The 25,274-nt window shown below is 47.5% G+C and overlaps 1 protein-coding gene across 2 annotated transcripts in view; it reads left to right on the forward strand.

The window, feature by feature from the left end:
- zswim5 (zinc finger, SWIM-type containing 5) overlaps positions 1–25,274 on the forward strand; it is a 43,526-nt gene that overhangs the window by 14,998 nt on the left and 3,254 nt on the right. For both annotated transcript variants that reach the window (XM_079511696.1, XM_079511697.1), the window contains exons 2-14: positions 2,469–2,656; positions 3,478–3,646; positions 7,230–7,378; positions 8,043–8,193; positions 11,705–11,884; positions 12,726–12,902; positions 13,718–13,864; positions 14,412–14,552; positions 17,757–17,908; positions 19,402–19,504; positions 21,417–21,552; positions 23,287–23,444; positions 24,103–24,266. In XM_079511696.1, coding sequence (XP_079367822.1) covers positions 2,469–2,656; positions 3,478–3,646; positions 7,230–7,378; positions 8,043–8,193; positions 11,705–11,884; positions 12,726–12,902; positions 13,718–13,864; positions 14,412–14,552; positions 17,757–17,908; positions 19,402–19,504; positions 21,417–21,552; positions 23,287–23,444; positions 24,103–24,266 — 2,015 coding nt within the window. The remainder of the gene's footprint in view (positions 1–2,468; positions 2,657–3,477; positions 3,647–7,229; positions 7,379–8,042; positions 8,194–11,704; positions 11,885–12,725; positions 12,903–13,717; positions 13,865–14,411; positions 14,553–17,756; positions 17,909–19,401; positions 19,505–21,416; positions 21,553–23,286; positions 23,445–24,102; positions 24,267–25,274) is intronic.

Consider the following 25,274-nt stretch of genomic DNA (forward strand, 5'->3'; position numbering starts at 1 on the left):
CTCTTGTTATGTGGAGAGAGAGCAACACAACACAAAGCAGACACTGTTCTTTGGACCTTCGTTCGGCTTTTGATGTGAAATCCATATCGTTGTGTCTGTCGTTGAGTCGACAGTAAGTGAAACAGACCTTATCTGTTTGTCTCTTACATCCAGGCACTTTGTTCTCTCTCTTTTATACATTACATTTCTTTCGTTTTTTTGTGGCCACTCCTCTCCATCCAAGTCAGAAAGTAGTATTTATTTTTAACTATGTTAACCCTGGGATCATTGTAGGAAACTGACAGCAGGCGTGTGTGTGTGTGTGCGTGTGTGCGTGCGTGCATGCGTGTGCGTGCGTGTGTGCGTGCTTGCATGCTGGTTGATATTTTCTGCTGGACTGATCCCAAACAGTAAAGGTCACCCACGCAGAGAGAGAGGGTCGGTCAAAGTTCTCATGCCAAGCCCACTGTGGCTCTGGGGAGAGCGTGTGTGTGTGTGACTGTGTGCGCGCGCTGCTCGTGCACGCTGCTCGCCGCACTGATGGAAGAAGTACTCGCACATCTCTCGCAGTGCGTCACTCGCCTTGTTACAGCAATCTAAATACACAGCACCTAAAACACAGCACCGGAATATTCCCCTTAAAGTACAGACAGTACAAGAGTACATGTACCGAGTTACTTTACACCAGTACTGTGCACGTACTTACTGTGTGTGTCTGCGTGTGAAGTACGTGCTCGACGAGCACCTTGAATAAGTGCAATCATCTCATCATAGTGATCATACATGCCGTACCGTCAAGTGATCATACATGCCGTACCGTCGTAGTGATCATACATGCCGTACCACCATAGTGATCATACATGCCGTACCACCATAGTGATCATACATGCCGTACCACCATAGTGATCATACATGCCGTACCACCATAGTGATCATACATGCCGTACCACCATAGTGATCATACATGCCGTACCACCATAGTGATCATACATGCCGTACCACCATAGTGATCATACATGCCGTACCACCACCATAGTGATCATACATGCCGTACCGTCGTAGTGATCATACATGCCGTACCACCATAGTGATCATACATGCCGTACCACCACCATAGTGATCATACATGCCGTACCACCATAGTGATCATACATGCCGTACCACCATAGTGATCATACATGCCGTACCACCATAGTGATCATACATGCCGTACCACCATAGTGATCATACATGCCGTACCACCATAGTGATCATACATGCCGTACCACCACCATAGTGATCATACATGCCGTACCGTCGTAGTGATCATACATGCCGTACCACCATAGTGATCATACATGCCGTACCACCATAGTGATCATACATGCCGTACCACCATAGTGATCATACATGCCGTACCACCACCATAGTGATCATACATGCCGTACCACCGCCATAGCAACCCTCTCTTCACAAAGAGAGACGCGCTGAGAGGTGGATCGGTCGGTGTGCGTTGTAGACAGAAGGGCCTATCGGATGGCACAAGCCCCAACGGAGACATCTCATTACTGTGTGTGTGTGTGTGTGTGTGTGTGTGTGTGTGTGTGTGTGTGTGTGTGTGTGTGTGTGTGTGTGTGTGTGTGTGTGTGTGTGTGTGTGTGTGTGTGTGTGTGTGTGTGTGTGTGTGTGTGTGTGTGTGTGTGTGTGTGTGTAATCCAAGGACCATTGTCTTTGCATAGACTCGTGTTACAATGGCTGCTCTTGTTCTCCTTTGTCTGTTCTCTTCTCTCTCGGTCGATCCACACGTTTGTTCCTTCGAGGAAATTGGCCATGAAATTAAGTGTACAAATTATGGGCGTCGTGTGAAAGTCGTGTAGTTTGTTTTTAGAAGTGTGCGCAGCGGAGGAAAGATCTCTTTCCTTTTTTTTTGTAGCACGTTTTCGCTTTCGAATGCGATGCGTGCGGCCCAAACACTGTTCATCGTTGTGGTACCCATTACAACTGGGAAAGCATCTGTATAATCTTTTTGATTTTTGCGTTTTCAAAAATAGCAAATGTACAAGCTTGACAAACTTGTAGTAATAACAGTATACAACAAATAATAAATATACATGCACATTATATATGAGAGCACACAGATATTAACATAATAATTCCCGGGATTCCTTCAAAATAGGAGCTCTGGGGTGCCAGAAAGACATGGCTGCTTTTACTCTGAACACCCCCTTTGTAATGTACAAAGTGCGCTCATCATATGTTGCTCAGCAGTTTTCAAGTTGCGCTCAGAAGGTTGGAGTGTTTGCTCAGACGGATGAAAACTTTGATGGAACATTGCCTGCCATAGTGTCAACCCCTTACCCCTGTGTCGGATCGCTGGTTAGACTGGCATATTCGCCGATACCGATATGACCCGATATGACAAATGAGTGCCGATACCGATACTTTTCCGATACCGATACAGTCTCTAAGTGTCATTAAAACCCTCCTCTCCTCTCCTCTCTCCTCTGCAGGCTTCCATCTCAGCGGCACGGTGACGGAGCCCGCCGCCTCGTCCGACCCCGAGGTGACCCACAAGGTGGCGATCAGCTTCGACCGCTGCAAGATCACCTCGGTCACCTGCGGCTGCGGCAACCGCGACATCTTCTACTGCGCCCACGTGGTGGCGCTGTCGCTCTACCGCATACGCAAGCCCGACCAGGTACGTTCTGACCAATAACATTTTGTATTATTATTTCCATGAATCAGCTCTATTGTCACATCACAGTTTTGACTGCCGCAAAGCTCCCGTTGTGGAACAGCGGAATTTGCGGACATTACATTTTTTGAGTGGTGCAACCACTCCAAGGAACAGCTTTGTCCCTATGTCCCAACCAATGTGACTATGTCCCAACCAATGTGACTATGTCCCAACCAATGTGACTATGTCCCAACCAATGTGACTATGTCCCAACCTATGTGACTATGTCCCTGTGTTCCGATGTTTAGAGTACCAATAGGGGATGCTGTTGCACCACTCGCTTCAGACTGGTCTGATTTTCATTTTTCTCATGCCATCTCTATTGTTCTCTTGGACGTAGAATACTCTCTTGCGCCTCCCTGAGTGTGTTTAGGATAATGACATCTCCCCATGGGTGGGTGTCATTCCCTGCCCTCCTGCCAGGAGTATGGTACTCCTGGCAGGGTCACCCTGTTAAGCTGTTGACATTCCACATTTGAAGCGAGAAATAGAAGATGCAGTAACCGAAAATGGATTCTATTTGATCAACACTTTTCAAATGCTCTGTGTGCGTGTGTGCGTGTGTGCGTGTGTGTGTGTGTGTGTGTGTGTGTGTGTGTGTGTGTGTGTGTGTGTGTGTGTGTGTGTGTGTGTGTGTGTGTGTGTGTGTGTGTGTGTGTGTGTGTGTGTGTGTGTGTGTGTGTGTGTGTGTGTGTGTGTGTGTGTGTGTGTGTGTGTGTGTGTGTGTGTGTGTGTGTGTGTGTGTGTGTGCGTTTGCGTGTGTGTGTGCGTGCGCTACACAGGTCAAGCTTCGGTTGCCCATCTCGGAGACGTTGTTCCAGATGAACAGAGACCAGCTCCAGAAGCTGGTCCAGTACCTGATCACGGCCCACCACACCGAGGTGCTGCCCACCGCGCAGAAACTGGCCGACGAGATCCTCTCCTCCAACTCCCAGATCAACCAGGTCCACGGTAAGATACCAGATCCTCTCCTCCAACTCCCAGATCAACCAGGTTCACGGTAAGATACCAGATCCTCTCCTCCAACTCCCAGATCAACCAGGTCCACGGTAAGATACCAGATCCTCTCCTCCAACTCCCAGATCAACCAGGTCCACGGTAAGATCCCAGATCCTCTCCTCCAACTCCCAGATCAACCAGGTCCACGGTAAGAGGGGGGTCTTGTAGAAGTATTTCGGAAGTGGCTTATTGTCGGTAGCAACCGGTAACACGCGGTGTGTACAAATGGCATTTGTACACTCTCACAGGGGGTCCTAGGCTAGCAAATGAAACGTCTGAGAACCACTAGTGCTAGTTGGACTGTGTGCCATAGTGTCGTATTAAATCAGTGTCATGGAGTTTGCATGTTCCTTCCACGCGCTACGTCCAACCGGGGGAAAGTCCCCCCAGTCAGGTGATGAACCCATTTTGGGCGGGAAGCCCTTTTGGTGTTAGCATTATGTTATGCTTTAGCTATTGAAAAATAGCAGATCTACAAGCTCAGCAGATCTATAGCTATTGCTGCTATTTTTGAAAAATCGAAGAACGATTGACATAGAAACATAGCTTTTTCAGAAAATTGTCAGGATGTAGAAGACATTTTTAGAATCTGATCTCAGGTCAAAATGGGTTAAGATGCGGCCTGATCACTCCTCATGCGTTGAAGAAAGCATTGAGCTCAGTTCAGGGCTCTCCCCAGGGTGGCAGAGGGGAGAGTAGCGCCCAGGATAACAGCTTAGTCAATTGGCACCGGGTGGAAAATCGGGTTACACACAAATTGTGGGATAAAAAAAAGTAAATCAAATAAAAAATAAATGAAATAAAATGGAGACAACAAGGTTTCTGCCCGACACTCGACAGGCCGACAGGAAGTCCAGGGATGGCACTTCCCGTCTGTGTTTGACAAGAGGGGGGTCCCAGGGGTCGAAGGTCACTGGGTTCGGCGCGCTGTGATATATAGAGGAATGTGGCTATTTAGTCGTTTCACTTCCCTCACCGTCAGACACACTTCAGCCGGGGCTTTCCCCGGGTCATATCCTGCTGCCCTCAGAGGAGTGCTTGTCCTGTCCAAGCGCATCCACGTTAACACGCACACACACACACACACACACACACACACGCACGGCAGACGTTTAAACAAAATGAATGCAGTCTGCCCCATAGGTTTCCTGTATGCAAGTTTTATAAATAAGAAATGAGACCATAGCCACGATGCAGAAAGTATTTTTAGCGATAAAAGAACCAACGTATTTCCACCAGACAAAGGTCTTCGTCAGGGATCGAGGAGAGGATGACACATCTGCAGACTGTTCCAAAAAAACAAAACATAACTTGTATTACTGCCGCGAATGTTTCCACCCTTTTTAGGTGTTCATCAGGCAAATATGATGTGTGCAGATGCTTGTCTCCTCGCCTTGATGTCCAGCACATGGCCTAAACACAGGGCATAAGATGTGCACACAATCTTGAACCACCAAAGTGGAAAAAGTGTCACTCCAAAAATACAAGTTGACACTCGCTTATACGCGTTTCGGCAACAGCCTAAAGACTGATGCCGAAATGCGTAAGAAACGCTTCTTACGCATTAACCCATTTTGGGCGGGAACCCTTTTTGGTGTTAGCATTATGTTATGCTTTAGCTATTGAAAAATAGCAGATCTACAAGCTCATAGCGTGCCACCGAGTGGCGCGCTACGAGCTTGTAGGTCTGCTATTTTTGAAAAATCGAAGAACGACTGACATAGAAACATAGCTTTTTCAGAAAACTGTCAGGATGTAGAAGACATTTTTAGAATGCATCTGAGCCAGTCTTGACTGCATCTTTTATTACGGAGTGCCGCTTTTCCCACTTTGCTGGTTTATGACTATAGTTGTATTTCTAGCTGAGAACCTACTGCCTAAACCAGAGGTAGCACACATGCTTTTCTTTCTGCACACAATCTTCTCTGTGAACTTCTTTGGGGATTGAACATATTTCTCAGGAGACAATTTACAATTTAGACAATTTAGCAGACGCTCTTAATCCAGAGCGACTTGCAGTAAAGCACGAACAAAAAAACATGGTAATAAATCAAATACGTGAAAATAGTCATCATGAATATGAGAACATTGTCTCCTGAAGAAGAACCTTTTGTCTGGTCGAAACATTAGTTGTTTCATCATTACAATACTTTTTGCTGTTTGAGAACTAACTGCTGTATGTTATGGCCGAGGCTGAGGCTTCTTGGGGAAGACATGAGTCCATTTAGGATGTGATTCTGGCACGGATTGAAGGCTCCTTGAGCCATTTAGACCTGAGGTCAGCATTCTACAAATGCTGACAGTTTTCTGAAAAACCCCTGTTTCTGTGTCAGTCATTCTCAAACATTTTCATGTCAAGGACCCCCAAAAATATATGTAATTGCTGACCCCCATCTGAAAACATGTTGTACCAGGAACCCTCCCAGAAGCAAAGATTTGAGTTAAAAACGTTCGCTGTGAAAGAATATGTATTCAAAGATTTGCACCACATTTTCACGACTTTTCAAAAATAGCAGACCTACAAGCTTGTAGCGCGCCACTCGGTGGCGCGCTATGAGCTTGTAGATCTGCTATTTTTCAATAGCTAAAGTATAACATAATGCTTTAAACACCAAAGGGGTTCCCGCCCAAAATAGGTTAAGTTGAAGAAGCTTTATTCAGGGCGAGGCTGTCTGTGTGTTACAACCTCAAGTTCTCTGGGGGGTGGGGGGGGGGGGGTTCGGGGGGCAGTCGGGGGCCCCCTGACTGTTTATTTCCCCTGGAAGTGTTTCCTGCAGGAAGGATTTGGGTGACTGAGTGAGTGAATACACACAACTCCTCCTCGGCTGTGTGTTGACGCTGGCTTTGATGTGGACGCGAGGATGTTGATCTTAACGTATTTGAATTGTACTCGTGTTTTCGGTCTCGTTCCTATAGTATAAATAGCCTCTCTGTGTGTGTGTGCGTGCGTGCGTGCGTGAATGCACACATCACTTGATGTGTTGCAAATATTGTAGGGAGTATCCAAGGTGGAAACTTTCCATGGGAATTAACTTTGACTTTATGGGGGGAATTATCAGGAAACATTAAGATTACCTTTGAGATTGAGATTACCCCTCAAACAAGTTCAAAATGAACAGCTCAGATTTTTTTTGTAATTCAAATTATGCATATTTCTAGAATTACGTCCGTTGGAAATGTCCCTATGTTTTCCAGAAATGTACCGGGGATGTTCTGCCGTTGCAACACTGTGTGTGCGTGCGTGCGTGTGTGTGCGTGTGTGTGTGTGTGTGTGTGTGTGTGTGTGTGTGTGTGTGTGTGTGTGTGTGTGTGTGTGTGTGTGTGTGTGTGTGTGTGTGTGTGTGTGTGTGTGTGTGTGTGTGTGTGTGTGTGTGTGTGTGTGTGTGTGTGTGTGTGTGTGTGTGTGTGTGTGTGTGTGTGTGTGTGCATGCGCGTGTGTACGTGCTCTCCCCTCTTCTCAACGACACATCTGTGTGTGTGTGTGTGCACGTGCGCTCCCCTCTTCTAAACGACTCTTCTGTGTGTGTGTTCCCAGGTGCCCCAGACCCCACGGCAGGCGCCAGCATAGACGATGACAACTGCTGGCACCTGGACGAAGACCAAGTCCGAGAGCAGGTCAAACAGTTCCTGTCGCAGGGCGGATACTACGGCTCTGGGAAGCAGCTCAACTCTATGTTCGCTAAGGTAGCAACCCGCTAAATCTACAGCTCAACTCTATGTTCGCTAAGGTAGCAACTCGCTAAATCTACAGCTCAACTCTATGTTCGCTAAGGTAGCAACCCGCTAAATCTGCAGCTCAACTCTATGTTCGCTAAGGTAGCAACCTGCTAAATCTGCAGCTCAACTCTATGTTCGCTAAGGTAGCAACCTGCTAAATCTGCAGCTCAACTCTATGTTCGCTAAGGTAGCAACCTGCTAAATCTACAGCTCAACTCTATGTTCGCTAAGGTAGCAACCTGCTAAATCTGCAGCTCAACTCTATGTTCGCTAAGGTAGCAACCCGCTAAATCTACAGCTCAACTCTATGTTCGCTAAGGTAGCAACCTGCTAAATCTACAGCTCAACTCTATGTTCGCTAAGGTAGCAACCTGCTAAATCTGCAGCTCATTCCAACTTCCATTGATGACTGGCAAAATCCCTTGACTGAACCCAAATGTTTTTGAAGTGCTAAAGCGCATCTCTTTATCTCTCTCTCTCCTCTCTCTCTCTCTCTCTCTCTCTCTCTCTCTCCTCTATCTATCTCTCTCCTCTCTCTCTCTCTCTCTCTCTCTCTCTCTCTCTCTCGCTCCTCTCTCTTTCTCCTCTATCTCTCTATCTCTCTCTCTCTCTCTCTCCTCTCTCTCTCCAGGTGCGAGAGATGCTGCGGATGAGAGACTCCAACGGCGCCAGGATGCTGACGCTGATCACAGAGCAGTTCATGGCCGACCCCCGCCTGTCGCTATGGAGACAGCAGGGCACCGGCATGACCGACAAGTGCCGGCAGCTATGGGATGAGCTGGGTAAGCGGTGTTTCCTCCCAGCTATGGGATCATAAAAGTTAAAATAAAATCACAATCGTGAGAAGTGAAGGGCGCCCGATGCTACCATTCATTTTCAATGGAAGCCAGCGACATGGAGATGCAAAGATAAAGTCTACGATTAATTTTAAATGGAAGCCAGCGACAGGGAGATGTACTCTTATATGCCCAGTGTATATACTTTTACCGGGGGTTCACCAGGGCTCTGTACTCGGTCCCCCACTCCTTCCCTCTACACCTTGTAGATCTGCAGCCTATTATGATTGGCCCAGGATCGCGGTCGCTAGGGGTTCACGTGGCCAAGCAACCAATCGCAGGCAGCGAGTCGGGTCAGGTGCTCACTCAGCAGTCCAGCCAGCCTCCAGTTAGACTGATGAAATAATAAGCGCCCGATCAATCAATCAATCAATCAATCAATTAGCAGGTCAGACAGGAACGCCCATCATCACCTAGCTAGTCAGGTGGATTGGCAATTAGCCATGGAGCCCCAGCGGTCACCCACCCAGCGGCCAGCCAGCCCTGTTCTCCCTGCATACGCCCGTTAAACCATTCTGGGTGGGAACCCCTTTTGGTGTTTTAAACATTATGTTATAATTTAGCTATTGAAAAATAGCAGATCTACAAGCTCGTAGCGCGCCACCGAGTGGCGCGCTTACGAGCTTGTAGATCTGCTATTTTTGAAAAATCGTGAAAATATTTATTTCAGAAAACTGGAGGATTTAGAATAATCTTTTTAAATTTCGAGGTCAGGCCTAAATGGGTTAAGACCCCCGGATCAATACGGCTGCTCGACTTCTCTCCCCATCGATCGCAGCGTTTAGACGGTCGATGGGCGCTGAGTAGCACGCTGCCTGAGACAGAGAGAGGCGGACGGACATACCTGTAAGATGCAAAGAGACGGATGGTGGAAGTACTCACCAGTATCAATGCTGCAGTGCAGAATTACCCTGTTACAAAATCTACAAAGTAACTAGTAACTAAAGTTTTCATTTAACACATTATGTGCCCTTTTATTCTTTCAAAATGGCGACCCAGGGTGCCCACTTTTAGACCCACTTTTTGACATTTTTAAAGACATTTATTTTACCAAGACGTCCACAGGCGTCCTGGGCATTACATGCGGTAATTCCTAGGACGTCTGTGGACACAAAATGTGTTTTAACCCATTTTGGGCGGGAACCCCTTTTGGTGTTGGCATTATGTTATGCTTTAGCTATTGAAAAATAGCAGATCTACAAGCTCATAGCGCGCCACCGAGTGGCGCGCTACGAGCTTGTAGGTCTGCTATTTTTGAAAAATCGAAGAACCACTGACATAGAAACATAGCTTTTTCAGAAAACTGTCAAGATGTAGAAGACATTTTTAGAATCTGATCTCAGGTCAAAATGGGTTAATTGTAGTGGAGTATAAGTGCAATATTTGCCTCTGAGATGCAGTGGTAGTAAATGTAAAAGTATTGTACATTGTAAATACTCCAGTAAAGTGAAAGTACCTCAATATTGTACTTAAGTACACTACTTGAGTAAATGTACTTTCCACCACTGTAAGCGGATCCCACTGTGAGTTTAACCCATTTTGACCTGAGATCAGATTCTAACAATGTCTTCTACATCCTGACAGTTTACCATTCTGACCTGAGATCAGATTCTAAAAATGTCTTCTACATCCTGACAGTTTTCTGAAAAAGCCAATCGTTCTTCGATTTTTCAAAAATAGCAGACCTACAAGCTTGTAGCGCGCCACTCGGTGGCGCGCTACGAGCTTGTAGATCTGCTATTTTTCAATAGCTAAAGCATAACATAATGCTTGAAACACCAAAAGGGGTTCCCGCCCAAAATGGGTTAATTGGCTGCTGGTCTCTCGTTGGAGGTGCAGTGCATCTCACTTTTCCAACGCGGGCTGTATAAGTGCACGGACGGGCCGGGTAAATGTAAGTAAGTGGCGTCATAAAAATAGCATTATTGGCCTGCCTCCGATGGCATAGAAGGACATTAGTGTCATTTATGGACGTATTACCTGCAATGCGGGCTGTGATCTAGCCCCTTCTGGGCGGGAACCCCTTTTGGTGTTGGCATTATGTTATGCTTTAGCTATTGGAAAAATAGCAGATCTACAAGCTCATAGCGCGCCACCGAGTGGCGCGCTACGAGCTTGTAGGTCTGCTATTTTTGAAAAATCGAAGAACGACTGACATAGAAACATAGCTTTTTCAGAAAACTGTCAGGATGTAGAAGACATTTTTAGAATCTGATCTCAGGTCAGAATGGGCTAGAGATAACGGTAGCTCATGATTACGCTTTTATAAGATCAAGACCATTATTTTCTCTCCACACGTACCGTAAAAAAGAAAGAAAAACCCGAACGCTGTTTGTCAATATCCAGTGGTTCACAACACGTCATGGGGCAAACTAATATAAATCTTATAATATTAGATAATAAATAATATTAATATATTGCCATCTGGGCGGCAGTGGCTCAGGGGGTAGAGCGGTCGCTTGGGAACCGGAAGGTTCCCGGCACGATCCCCAGCAGCGATCTCCCAGAGTTCGTCTCAAGGTGTCCTTGAGCAAAATTGCTCCCGATGTGCCGATCTCCGTCATCTGTGTGTGTGTGTGTGTGTGTGTGTGTGTGTGTGTGTGTGTGTGTGTGTGTGTGCGTGAATGTGAAACTAATGCACCATCTTTGTAAAGGGCCGTGGATGTAGGCGCTATATAAATGCACCATTTGGTCTATTTACCAGGTGCTATATAAATGCACCGTTTAGCATTTACCATTGTCGCTCTCGTGCAGAAATTATTTCAAACCACACACACAACTCTCTCTCTTTCTCTCTCTCTCTCTCTGTCTCCCCAGGTGCATTGTGGGTGTGCGTGGTGCTCATCAACTCTCTCTCTCTGTCTCCCCAGGTGCATTGTGGGTGTGCGTGGTGCTCAACAACTCTCTCTGTCTTCCCAAGGGCATTGTGGGTGTGCGTGGTGCTCATCAACCCTCTCTCTCTCTGTCTCCCCAGGTGCATTGTGGGTGTGCGTGGTGCTAAACAACTCTCTCTCTCTCTCTCTGTCTCCCCAGGTGCATTGTGGGTGTGCGTGGTGCTCATCAACTCTCTCTCTCTGTCTCCCCAGGTGCATTGTGGGTGTGCGTGGTGCTCATCAACTCTCTCTCTCTGTCTCCCCAGGTGCATTGTGGGTGTGCGTGGTGCTCATCAACTCTCTCTCTCTGTCTCCCCAGGTGCATTGTGGGTGTGCGTGGTGCTCAACAACTCTCTCTCCCTGTCTCCCCAGGTGCATTGTGGGTGTGCTTGGTGCTCAACAACTCTCTCTCTCTGTCTCCCCAGGTGCATTGTGGGTGTGCGTGGTGCTCATCAACTCTCTCTCTGTCTCCCCAGGTGCATTGTGGGTGTGCGTGGTGCTCATCAACTCTCTCTCTCTGTCTCCCCAGGTGCATTGTGGGTGTGCGTGGTGCTCAACAACTCTCTCTCTCTCTGTCTCCCCAGGTGCATTGTGGGTGTGCGTGGTGCTCAACCCCCACTGTAAGAGCGAGGAGAAGGCTGGCTGGCTGAAGCAGCTGAAGAAGTGGGGCGACATGGACGTGTGTCCTCTGGAGGATGGGAACTATGGCAGCGAGCTGCCCAACATCACCAACGCACTGCCTCAGAGCAACATGCTGGCACAGGGTCAGTGCACGCGCACACACACACACACACACACACACACCCAACATCACCAACGCACTGCCTCAGAGCAACATGCTGGCACAGGGTCAGTGCACGCACACACACACACACACACACACACACACACACACACACACACACCAACGCACTGCCTCAGAGCAACCTGCTGGCACAGGGTCAGTACACGTACGCACACACACACACACACACACACACACACACTCACCCACCCAACATCACCAACGCACTGCCTCAGAGCAACATGCTGGCACAAGGTCAGTACACGTACGCACACACACACACACACACACACACACACACACACACACACACACACACACACACACACACCCAACATCACCAACGCACTGCCTCAGAGCAACCTGCTGGCACAGGGTCAGTGCACGCACGCACACACACACACACACACACACACACACACACACACACACACACACACACACACACACACACACACACACACACACCCACCCAACATCACCAACGCACTGCCTCAGAGCAACATGCTGGCACAGGGTCATTGCACACACACACACACACACACACACACACACACACACACACACACACACACACACACACACACACCCAACATCACCAACGCACTGCCTCAGAGCAACCTGCTGGCACAGGGTCAGTGCACGCACACACACACGCACACACCCACACACACACACGTTATGATCCTTTCCCCTCCATCAGGCGCCCGGGCTGGCCAGGGGGAGGCAGTTTAGAGACCAGGATTACTGCATGTTTTTTTTGTGAGGGTACCTATAATTTTCCACCCTTGTAATAATGTTTCCCCTCCCCGTCCTCCCAGACTCCCTGTCTCGGCCGCGGCGCACGGTGTTCACACGGTCCATGGAGGCGTGCGACCTGCACTGGCAGGACAGCCACCTGCAGAGGATCATCAGCAGCGACCACTACGTCTCCCCGTCCTACCAGAGGGAGGGGGAGAGCCTGCTGTTCAACCCCCAGGGGCTGCCACTGTGGCTGGGTGAGAGCACGCGCACACACACACACACACACGCACTCACACACATGCACTCACACACACACACACACACACACTGCGGTTCAACCCCCAGGGGCTGCCGCTGTGGCTGGGTGAGAGAGCACACACACACACACACACACACACACACACACACACACACACATTGATGTTCAACCCCTAGGGGCTGCGGCTGGGTGAGGGCGCACAAATGCACACAGACAGACTGGGGAATAAAACAGCCTATAGAATATAATAGAATATTTTTTCGTTGATAACAACCTGCCCAAAATGGCAACGCCAGGTAAGCATATTCAAGCTTAGTTCTCGCACACAGACACACACACACACACACACATGCACGCACACATGCACGTATACACAAATCCTCTATGACAGACATGTAGTGGAGTTGGATAAGACAAACTGTTTTGCAGAACAAGCTACACTAGACACACACACACACACACACACACACACACACACAGACTCTAATTCCGCTGATATATTGAGGCCAGTATCTGCAGTAAGCAGCTTCCAGCTAAGATCTGTCAGATTCTGCAACTTAAGCCAGCTATCAGACACACACTGGCTTTCTGCTGACACTGGCACGCCATGTGTGTGTGTGTGTGTGTGTGTGTGTGTGTGTGTGTGTGTGTGTGTGTGTGTGTGTGTGTGTGTGTGTGTGTGTGTGTGTGTGTGTGTGTGTGTGTGTGTGTGTGTGTGTGTGTGTGTGTGTGTGTGTGTGTGTGTGTGTGTGTGTGTGTGTGTGTGTGTATTGGAGTCCTAACCTTCTGTCCGTCTCTCTCTGCGTACAGATCACGTCCCGACGGCGTGCGCTCGCGTCGACGCCCTGCGTTCCCATGGTTACCCCAGGGAAGCGCTGCGATTGGCTGTGGCCATCATCAACACACTGCGTCTGCAGCAGCAGCGGCAGATGGACATTTACAAACACCAGAAGAAAGGTAACGTGCGCGCACACACACACACACAGTACTGTATATACCTTAATCCATTGAGACCTGGAACGCATCCATGTCACGTTAGCGTTTAACCACATTAACCATTAACCCATTTTGGGGCGGGAACCCGTTTTGGTGTTTTAAACATTGTTATAATTTAGCTATTGAAAAATAGCAGATCTACAAGCTCATAGCGCGCCACCGAGTGGCGCGCTATGAACTTGTAGGTCTGCTATTTTTGAAAAATCGTTAAAATGTGCCTCAAATCTTTCCGAAAATTGTCATGATTTAGAAAACTTTTTTTTTTTAATTTCGACGTCAGGCCTGAATGGGTTAACACAAATCTTATGCGGAGGGGTCCCTGGAACAACATATTTCAGATGGGGGTCGGCGGCCAATTACATATCATTTTGGGCGTCCTTGATATGAAAATGTTTGAGAACCACTGTCATAAAAACATAGGGTTTTTCAGAATACTGTCATGATTTTCAGAAGACATTTTGTAGAATCTGGCCTCCAGGTTTTAACCCATGCCCCTCTCTCTCTCCAGAGCTGCTCCAGCGAGGGCTCACGTCCACCACCAACCTGGAGGGCTGGGTGGGTCACCCTCTGGACCCCATCGGCTGTCTGTTCACCACGCTGACCGAGACCTGTCGCATCGAGGACGAGAACGCCATGATGGACCTTGGAGGTACGGCCGGCCGCCGCACCACCATAATGACCTGCATTTCATTACATGCTTTCTGAAAAGGTGCATCTTTTGAAAGACAGAAGAAATGTCCAAAAAAATGTTGCTCTTTATTAGGTGGACGTTTCGGTCGCTTAGAGTAGACCTCCGAAACGTCGACTTAAGAAAGAGCAACATTTGTTTTGGCAAGTGTCTGACAGTGTGCGGGACTTCTTCTTCTTTGTCTTTCAAAGACGCCCTTTTCATTATATCCTCTACGCACCTGTCACCAATTAATTTTGCACGTCTTGTGGACCCTTAAGGGTTCATTATAGAATCTTTACCTCTGGGATGGACCCTAAATGCCTAAATTGTAATCGTGAACTGTAAATCTCAAATCTCGCTCCGAAACTTGCGGAACTCCTCGCTAACGGCTAGTCGTAGCATATTGCCGCCTGATCACCAGAAGTGACCGGGGACATCACCAGAGGTGACCGGGGACATCACCAGAGGTGACCGGGGACATCAGATGGCCCGAGCCCAGAGTGACTCGACAGACAACAGGCTCCATGTTATTAAATCCAGTAAACCTCGGAGCCATTGTGCTGCAGGCGGCCATAAACCACCCCAGCATGAATGGATGGGGCCTGGTCATTTACACCACACTGGGGAGGGAGAGAGAGGATGACAGATGATGTGTGTGCATGTGCGTGCGTGCGTGCGTGCGTGCGTGCGTGCGTGCGTGCGTGCGTGCGTGCGTGCGTGCGTGCGTAACATATATACAATCCATCACCATTTTCCATTGGAAAGCCAGCCCAGGGCCTTAGTTTAGTTTTCTGCCTCAGAACACAGCAGCAGCAGAAAACAGAATAAGGGGCTGGGGTCTTTGCCTATTGTTTGCGGACCACAGGGAACCATTGTGAGGCCCGAACAATGACCGCTGGGCTTGGCACACTCATTGGTTTGTGTACACGCTGTTGTCAGAGAGAGAGAGAGAGAGCAAAATGATAGTCCTCCCATGACATGTTGTTTGGGGACTAGAGGATGGAATGGACAGTACAGTACAGTACAACACAGTGATGATAGTTGGTGTTCATTTGGACTATTAAGACCTGAGGCCGATTGTACAACATTTGTCTTCTAAAATCCTACCAATGTATTGTGTATCTGTCACACTGCATTGGCCTGCTGTATACAGGCAGGACATGCCAGGGTACATCATTGGCCTGCTGTATACAGGCAGGACATGCCAGGGTACATCTGCATTGGCCTGCTGTATACAGGCAGGACATGCCAGGGTACATCTGCATTGGCCTGCTGTATACAGGCAGGACATGCCAGGGTACATCTGCATTGGCCTGCTGTATACAGGCAGGACATGCCAGGGTACATCTGTCACACTGCATTGGCCTGCTGTATACAGGCAGGACATGCCAGGGTACATCTGGCCTGCTGTATACAGGCAGGACATGCCAGGGTACATCTGGCCTGCTGTATACAGGCAGGACATGCCAGGGTACATCTGGCCTGCTGTATACAGGCAGGACATGCCAGGGTACATCTGGCCTGCTGTATACAGGCAGGACATGCCAGGGTACATCTGGCCTGCTGTATACAGGCAGGACATGCCAGGGTACTGCTGTATACAGGCAGGACATGCCAGGGTACATCTGTATACAGGCAGGACATGCCAGGGTACATCTGTATACAGGCAGGACATGCCAGGGTACATCTGGCCTGCTGTATACAGGCAGGACATGCCAGGGTACATCTGGCCTGCTGTATACAGGCAGGACATGCCAGGGTACATCTGTATACAGGCAGGACATGCCAGGGTACATCTGGCCTGCTGTATACAGGCAGGACATGCCAGGGTACTGCTGTATACAGGCAGGACATGCCAGGGTACATCTGTATACAGGCAGGACATGCCAGGGTACATCTGGCCTGCTGTATACAGGGTACATCTGGCCTGCTGTATACAGGCAGAACATGCCAGGGTACATCTGGCCTGCTGTATACAGGCAGGACATGCCAGGGTACATCTGGCCTGCTGTATACAGGCAGGACATGCCAGGGTACATCTGGCCTGCTGTATACAGGCAGGACATGCCAGGGTACATCTGTATACAGGCAGGACATGCCAGGGTACTGCTGTATACAGGCAGGACATGCCAGGGTACATCTGTATACAGGCAGGACATGCCAGGGTACATCTGTATACAGGCAGGACATGCCAGGGTACATCTGTATACAGGCAGGACATGCCAGGGTACATCTGCCGTTGTTTGGAAGGCTTCAGAAGGCATTTGGTAGAATTGGCATCAGGTCTTAACCAGGTCGGGAACCCCTTTTGGTGTTTTAAAGCATTATGTTATGCTTTAGCTATTGAAAAATAGCAGATCTACAAGCTCATAAGAGTGAACGTGAACACAGCTTCTGAACCATTCTTTAGCCCCGCGGTCGGACACTGAACTAAAATATTGGACCCAATCGTCCCAAAAGAGATCGATCAGTAGAAAATCTACTTTATTATCGATCTTTACTGTCCCAGCAACAACAACACACTCAACACTAAATCATATCGTGCTGTCTAAATCAACACTGTGTTCCTAAATGAAGCATGTGTTTGGGTTAAATCAACACTGTACGTGTTCCTAAATGAAGCATGTGTTTGGGTTAAATCAACACTGTACAGTGTACGTGTTCCTAAATGAAGCATGTGTTTGGGTTAAATCAACACTGTGTACGTGTTCCTAAATGAAGCATGTGTTTGGGTTAAATCAACACTGTGTACGTGTTCCTAAATGAAGCATGTGTTTGGGTTAAATCAACACTGTGTACGTTCCTAAATGAAGCATGTGTTTGGGTTAAATCAACACTGTGTACGTGTTCCTAAATGAAGCATGTGTTTGGGTTAAATCAACACTGTGTACGTTCCTAAATGAAGCATGTGTTTGGGTTAAATCAACACTGTGTACGTGTTCCTAAATGAAGCATGTGTTTGGGTTAAATCAACACTGTGTATGTTCCTAAATGAAGCATGTGTTTGGGTTAAATCAACACTGTGTACGTGTTCCTAAATGAAGCATGTGTTTGTCAACACTGTGTACGTTCCTAAATGAAGCATGCGTTTGTCAACACTGTGTACGTTCCTAAATGAAGCATGTGTTTGTCAACACTGTGTACGTGTTCCTAAATGAAGCATGTGTTTGTCGTCCTGCCCAGAGGGGGACCCCCGGCCCCCGTCCTACCATCACGTCCCGGTGTGGGGCAGTACCGACGGAGGGGAGTCGTACCTGGCGCTGGCACTGGAGGTGGCGCTGATGGGCATGGGCCAGCAGAGGATGATGCCCGAGGGCCTCTACGCCCAGGATAAGGTGACATTACTGTTCTTCACATTTAACTACTAACAAAATAATGTAACCACATGTTTGTACGCTCTCAGACTTAGACATGGTTACAGGTACCACTGAGTATAGAGGATTCTGCTGTGTATTAGAGATTATAGATAAGGGCCCCTTATCTCTATATTTAAAAAAAAAAACATTTTAAAATAGTTCAAGTAGCCGATCTACATCGACACGTTGTGAGCTTGTAGATTGGCTATTTGAACTATTAAAACGTTTTTTTAAATAGTAATAATGGATAAGGGTAAGGCAGCACGCAAGATCGTCCCTGTTGGGTGGTATAACCGCATTGTTACATTTCACGATTCAAATTAGAAAAATGGCATCAAAAGCTAGCAGATCTACAACATCAACATCAATGTGGGTGGAGGAGGTGGAGGAGGGGGAGGTGGAGGCCCCCATGGATCAACTGCCTCCTAGTCTGTGTTTGATGGAATGGAAATGTGTGTTCTTCTGTATCTCTGCTGTCGGGAAGAAACCACATAACTCGTATTTCTATGAATAGTAGAGGGCAATGACATACCGCGCATATGTCCAAATCTATTGCTTTTCAGGATTCCGTTTAAAAACTAGAAAAACGCTGTAGTATGATCAAGTAGCACGTTGATTTATGGAAAAGCACAACAAAGTTTAAATATGGCGAGAAGAGGTACAATGTACGTGAGTACATACGTGACACATCGACGTGTGTCACGAACTGCACCAGTAACACACAGACACAGAGGCTTGGCTGAAGCATGGAAGACAGTGTTGTTTTTGGCAGCAAATTTAGATCTTAGTTTTAGTCATAGTCTTTTGAATAGTTTCCATTTAGTTTTAGTCACATTTTAGTCACCTGGAATGTGTTAGTGTTAGTCTAGTTTTAGTCGACTAAATGCCATGCGATTTTAGTCGACTAAATCTACGGTTGATTTAGTCGACTAAAATGTATTTTGGTGGGCCTTGATGCTGTCGTAATGGCTGATTTTACACTTGCTGAAAATAGCCGATCTACAAGCTCACAACGCGTCGCAGCGCGTAGATCTGCTATTTTCAGCATGCTGATACTGGATCTTTTGTCCACTAGTCCCTTCCTAACATTTTAGTCTAGTTTTTATTTCTTGACGAAATTGTCGATATATTTAGTCTTAGTTTTAGTCATCATGGGTTAGTTTTTATTTAGTTTCCGTTTAGTTTTCATCAGTGTAAAAGGGTAGTCGACGAACATTTTTCGTCATAGTTTTAGTCGACGAAAAGAACACTGATGGAAAACACATTAGCTGAGTGAGAGCCCTTTATCCTCCAGCTTGTTGCCTTTCTCATCTACACTCTGTAAGTTCACAAACTAAACCAGGTTTCCTTTATTCCCATTAGAGACACTGTGAATGAAGGAGCCTCTGGTCTGTAGTCTGATCCTGTGGTCCAGTCGTGTCTTTGTGCTTCTTTAACACCGAACCTACTGTGGTGTTTTGTGGTGAACGCAGGTGTGCCGCAACGAGGAGCAGATCGTTGCCAAGCTGCAGGAGTTGGAGTTGGACGACATTCTGGTTCAGACCCTGAGGAAACAGGCCATCCAGCTTCTGGAAGGTAGGTGACGTTGACCTTTAGGAAAACACGGAAGTGAAATTACTGCCGCCGAAGCGAAAACATTGTGAAACAGACGTACGTGACATACGTGGCCGGTTAAGACTGATATGAGGTGAAATGAGTTTTCTTCTTCGAGGGGTGGCTGGCCCTTAGTGCCCTTAGAGATAGGGTGAGAACTGAAGTTCAGTCACGCGAGAGAGACTCTTGAGTAGAGACGCCTGGAAAGGAGCCAGCTTAGGTGGTTCAGGCATCTGGTTTAGGATGCCTCTCGGGCGTCTCCCTAGGGAGGTCCTCGAGACATCTGGTTAGGATGCCTCTCGGGCGTCTCCCTAGGGAGGTCCTCGAGACACGTCCCACTGGGAGGAGGAGACCCCCGGAATGCCTCGGGATCCCCCAGGAGGAAATCATTATTGCTCTGGAGAGGGAAGTCTGGAGCTCTCCGGTGGAGCTGTTGCCCGTGCGACCCGACTACGGATAAGCGGTTAAAGATGGATGGATTAATGGATGGAACGTGGCCGGTTAAGGCCGAGGTTAGGATTCAGGGTTAGTAATAGTCGGACGACGCGACCAACGCCACAACGGACGTCTCCGCGTTTCCTAATCTACCGGCTCCATTGCATGGTCTGTCTTACTGGTTGATATGGGTTGACTTTCATTGGAATCCGCTCGGCTGCCACAGCCCAGTTCCAGGCGGGATCCTCCTTTCTTTCATCCTCTCTGAGCCTCGTTGCTGCGGCGGGCGGGCGGCGGCTCTGTCGCACCGCACCGAGCCAAGCACCGCCTCGCACTACGGGGGGAAGAGAGAGAGAGATCAATGGGATTTGTGCCTTCCAGCCACCACCTTAAACATTGTTATATCAGCAGCTGAAACAGCGCAGCCGTTAAATCCTCACTTGTTTGTTTAACTCTGGGAGTTAAACAAACGCCCAGGATCTGTTCTGTGTGAACTCTCTTTTTCTTCTGAGTTGGATGCTAAATGTTAGTTTGCATTTATTGTCCTTTAACTTTATCATACATTTCTGCGTGAACTACAAGCTCAAAATGCCACATGAGGTTTCCACGCGACAGCAACAAGTTTGTCTTTCTCTATGGTTGCTTCTGTCAGACAATTCTTAGGGCCGATTCATACTCCTATTTTACCGCTGTAGTGCCGAAATGATTTCGGCTCGTCAGAAATTTTCAGTAGCACCGAAGAGCCGACTTTAGGACGGTACCCGCCCCACCCGAACCTCAAATGACGTCACATTGTAGACTCTACAGAGCCGAACCCACTTTTATTCGGCTCTGAAATAGGAGTATGAATCGCGCCTAACACCTTCCCATACAGCTGGTCCATTCAGCGGTCTACCCCAGGGGTTCTCAACGTTTTTGGCCGGGGACCCCCGGAGATGCTTTGGCAGTGTCTCGGGACCCCCGCCCCGCCCCCTCCCGGCCCCCAATATAAATTGACTGCTACAATAACCTTAATAATAGAGACAATACAACATAAATACTGAAACCAGATATAATCATTAGGGAAGGTGTATGCATGTACTATGTGTACTATATGTAAACTCTTCATTTCCATTTTCCAGCCATTTGCAGCAAAAAAAAGTAATTCTTTTTTTTTAAATAATTTGGGGACCCCCCAAAATAATTTGGCGACCCCCAGAGGGGTCACAACCCACGGGTTGAGAAACCCTGGTCTAGCCCATTTAGACCTGAGGCCGATTCTTTTTAAAAATGTCTTCTAAATCCGAACAGTTTTCTGAAAACCCTCTGTTTCTATGTCAGTAGTGCTCAACCTTTCTCATGTCAAGGACCCCCAGAATGATCTGCATTTGCATTCTAACCGGTTCCTTCTCTCCGTCCGTCCCTCCCTCCCTCCCTCCCTCCCTCCCACCCTCCCTCCCTCCCTCCCTCCCCTGTACAGCGGGTCCGTTCAGCGGCCTAGGAGAGGTGATCCACAGGGAGAGCGTTCCCATGCACACCTTCGCCAAGTACCTGTTCACTGCCGTGCTGCCGCACGACGCAGACCTGGCGTACAAGCTGGCCCTGCGCGCCATGAGGTGAGACACTGCAGCACGTTAATGTCACGATTTACACGCATTGTCATCAGTGTACATGTCATGATCTACACCCATTATCATCAGTGTACATGTCATGATCTCGCAGAGCTTGTACGTAAAAGTATGACAATATTTGACCATTTTTTACATGCCGGATTGAAAGACGTAGGACTTGCCCCCTTAGATAGCACTTTATGTAGACTTCTTCAGACCTACTGTAGGTCTGAGGAGGAAGAGCCTCCCGGCTTGAAACGTGCCACCAATTCTGGGCGGGAACCCCTTTTGGTGTTAGCATTATGTTATGCTTTAGCTATTGAAAAATAGCAGATCTACAAGCTCATAGCGCGCCACTGAGTGGCGCACTACGAGCTTGTAGATCTGCTATTTTTGAAAAATCGAAGAACCACTGACATCAGTGTACATGTCATAAAGAAAAAAAAAACAGGATGGAAGCAGCTGTCTCTGGTGTGCAGATTTTGTTATTGTTTCATGAAAGGGGTTTTAACCCCAGGAACATCTACCGGGTAGCTTTGAAAACGAACTCCCTTTAATGTTGTTATGGTTATGAAAAGGCAGGGGGGGGGGGATGCCATCTGTAACAGCCAAGCTGTCACATTTGAACTTGAACTCATTTGAACCTGAACCGAATAGGTAGTAGAAAGTATGCTTTCAAAGTAGCCTCTAGGAATCGGTTATGAGTGGTACCGGCTTACGACTGCATGTTGGAAAGTGTTGAAGATACTCAGAAAAGGCAAGGCAAAGCAAGGCAAGGCAAGGCAAGCCAGTCTCTTTCTAATGCTGGCATCCTTTCTACAAAGTAATGACACAGTTTTGAATATAACTGCAGAGCATCTCATTTAAACGATGCTGTTTTATTTTCTGGAGCAGCGGTGCAGCGATCCAGTGTGACTTTGTAGCACATGTATATTTCTAACAAGCAAGTTAATTATGAGAGTCATTAACTATTACACACACACACACACACACACACACACACACACACACACACACACTGGGGTCTTTAAATGTTACACACAAACACGCATATTGGACCATTAATTACATTTTAATTTTAACCCATTTAGGCATGAAAGAATATATATTCAAAGATTTGTGCCGCATTTTCACGATTCCCGCCCAAAATGGGATAACTAACTCAAACACGTACACGCAACCGTATGTTTCTGCTGACTCGTCTGCGTTGGTGGTGTTGTAATGTGGCTGATAAATGGTTCTCTACTGCAGAAGTGATAAGAACCAGAGCATTTTCGGCCTATTCGGTTTCGGCCCGAATAGGCCGAAAATATATCGCCGAATAGTGTATGCAATTCATGCATTCAAAAGAGCCGAATAAATGTTTTATGGACCCATAATAGTGATTATTATTTAAGTTAAGTTTTGCCATAACCATTTATTTTTGCCATAAATCAGGTAGCTTTAAGGTACGGCCATGACAGCAATGGTAGGAAAAAAGATATATAATATTAATCATATTCGGATATTCGGTTTTCGGCCAAGAATTTCCCTTTCGGTGCATCCCTAGTAACAATAAAGTTGTACTCTTATGTACAACAATTGTAACAACCTTGAACCTTGCAGTAGATCCCCCCCCTGGGGTCTCCTCCCCACTCCCCACCGCTCCACTCCACTCCTCCATGTCAAACAGAGCATTAAATAGTTCTGGACGTATTAAACATCGTATTAAACAGTGCATTCTGTGCCTCCTCTGTCCAGGCTGCCGGTGCTGGAGTCGTCGGGGGGCTCGGGGGACATGGGTCACCCTCACCATGGCATCTCCATCGTGCCCAGCAGGTACCCCCGCTGGTTCACCCTGGGCCATCTGGAGTCCCAGCAGTGTGAGCTGGCCTCCACCATGCTGACCGCCGCTAAAGGTACGCACGCACGCACGCACGCCCGCCCGCCCACACGCCTGCACGCACGCACGCACGCACGCACACGCACACGCACACACACACACTGAAAACCATGTTCTGTGCATCTTGACAAGGCAGTTTATCTTCACATTTTAACAACCACGTGAACCCTAAACGTCCCCATTCTGGATGCAAATCGACATGGGTTTAGGGGTTAATCTGGTGCATTGTGACTGATGGTTGGTGTGGTGTGACCTAGACTAAAATGTTAGGGATCAGAGATCCAGTTAGTTTATGCTTGGTTGCATGCTGCATGAAAATAGACGATCTAGGCCCGCCAAAACACATTTTAGTCGACTAAATCAACTGTAGATTCAGTCGACTGAAATCTTATGATATTTAGTTCGACTAAAACTAGACTAACACTAAAACATTTTAGATGACTCAAAGATAAGTGTTATTCACAAGACTACCGGTATGTCCACACTACCCCGTCACCAACACTGCAACCCTGCCCTCCTTATGTGAGATCAACCCATAATACTGTGTAGGCATATAAAAGATGACCGATTGCACTGTAGACGATTGTTGTTTAGACTGCGGCAATGCTGCGTTTCAAGACCAATAACAAATAAACAAAAACAAACTCTGATGGTTGGTGTGGTGTGGTCCTCAGGCGACATGCTGAGGCTGCGGACGGTGCTGGAGGCCATCCAGAAGAACATCCACTCGTCCTCTCTCATCTTCAAACTGGCCCAGGACGCCTTCAAGATCGCCACGCCGGCCGACAACCCTCCCGACATCACACTGCTCAACGTGGCGCTGGAGTTGGGACTGCAGGTATGCACGGTCACATGTGTTTTTGTGTCTGTGCGTGCGTGTGTGTGTGTGTGTGTGTGTGTGTGTCTGTGCGTGCGTGTGTGTGTGTGTGCGCGTTTATGGCCGCACGTGTGTTGGTTTGTGCGTGTGCGTGCGTGCGTGCATGCGAGAGAAATAAAATGGGAGCGTAAGCTGATTTTGTGTTTGTTTTGTTTTGTTTTTACCGTGCGACCACAATTTTCATAAATCATTTTTACCGCGAGGGAATCAGGGTGCTTGTTAGCAAAGAAAACCGTGGCAGCCCATTTTCTTTGAACTTTGTAGTGTTTGAAAGTTAGCCACAAATAAACAGAGAAACCCTTGACGTACGTATGGATGTTGACAGAACATCGACCACATAACAACAACCCTGGTTCTGTAATCACAGGAGGACAGGATCACTGTAATCGTGGAATAACTCACTTATTGTCTGGCTATTTAAAGCCTGCGGTGGCGCGTGTGTGGGTGTGGGTGTTGTTTTTACTGTCGGCTGTCATTAATTGGAGCAGATGTTTTGTCAGACTTTAAATGTCAGTCAGGTGTAACTGGCCTGTTTTACGTTCTCAGTCGCCACGACTGATTTCAGTCATTTGGATGACTGAAATCTGGCTGTGCTTCTATGGAAGCACAGCCAAAGTATCTTCCGATCTAGATTGCCCACTTTCGGTTATTATTTTAAGATTAGAGCATTTGCTGACAGAAGAGCGACCACAATATGGTTAGCAATATGTGCAGAAGCAAGCTTCCATAATCCATGTCAGTCGTTCTCAAACTATTTAATGTCAAGGACTCACAAAGATATATGTAATGCAAATATGTAGTTCCAGGAACCTCTCAGAATCAAAGATTTGCACATGTCGTGCGGTCTGAATGTGTGTGTAAATTGTGAGACAGGTGCACACGTTGAACCAACTGGAGTTTAGTTGGTTTTCTCATTTTAATTTGATCCGTCTTTGCTACGTCGCTGTCAGGCAGAAACCTTGATGAATC

The sequence above is a fragment of the Electrona antarctica genome (assembly GCF_951216825.1).
Source record: "Electrona antarctica genome assembly, chromosome: 1".
NCBI classification, from domain to species: Eukaryota; Metazoa; Chordata; class Actinopteri; order Myctophiformes; family Myctophidae; genus Electrona; species Electrona antarctica.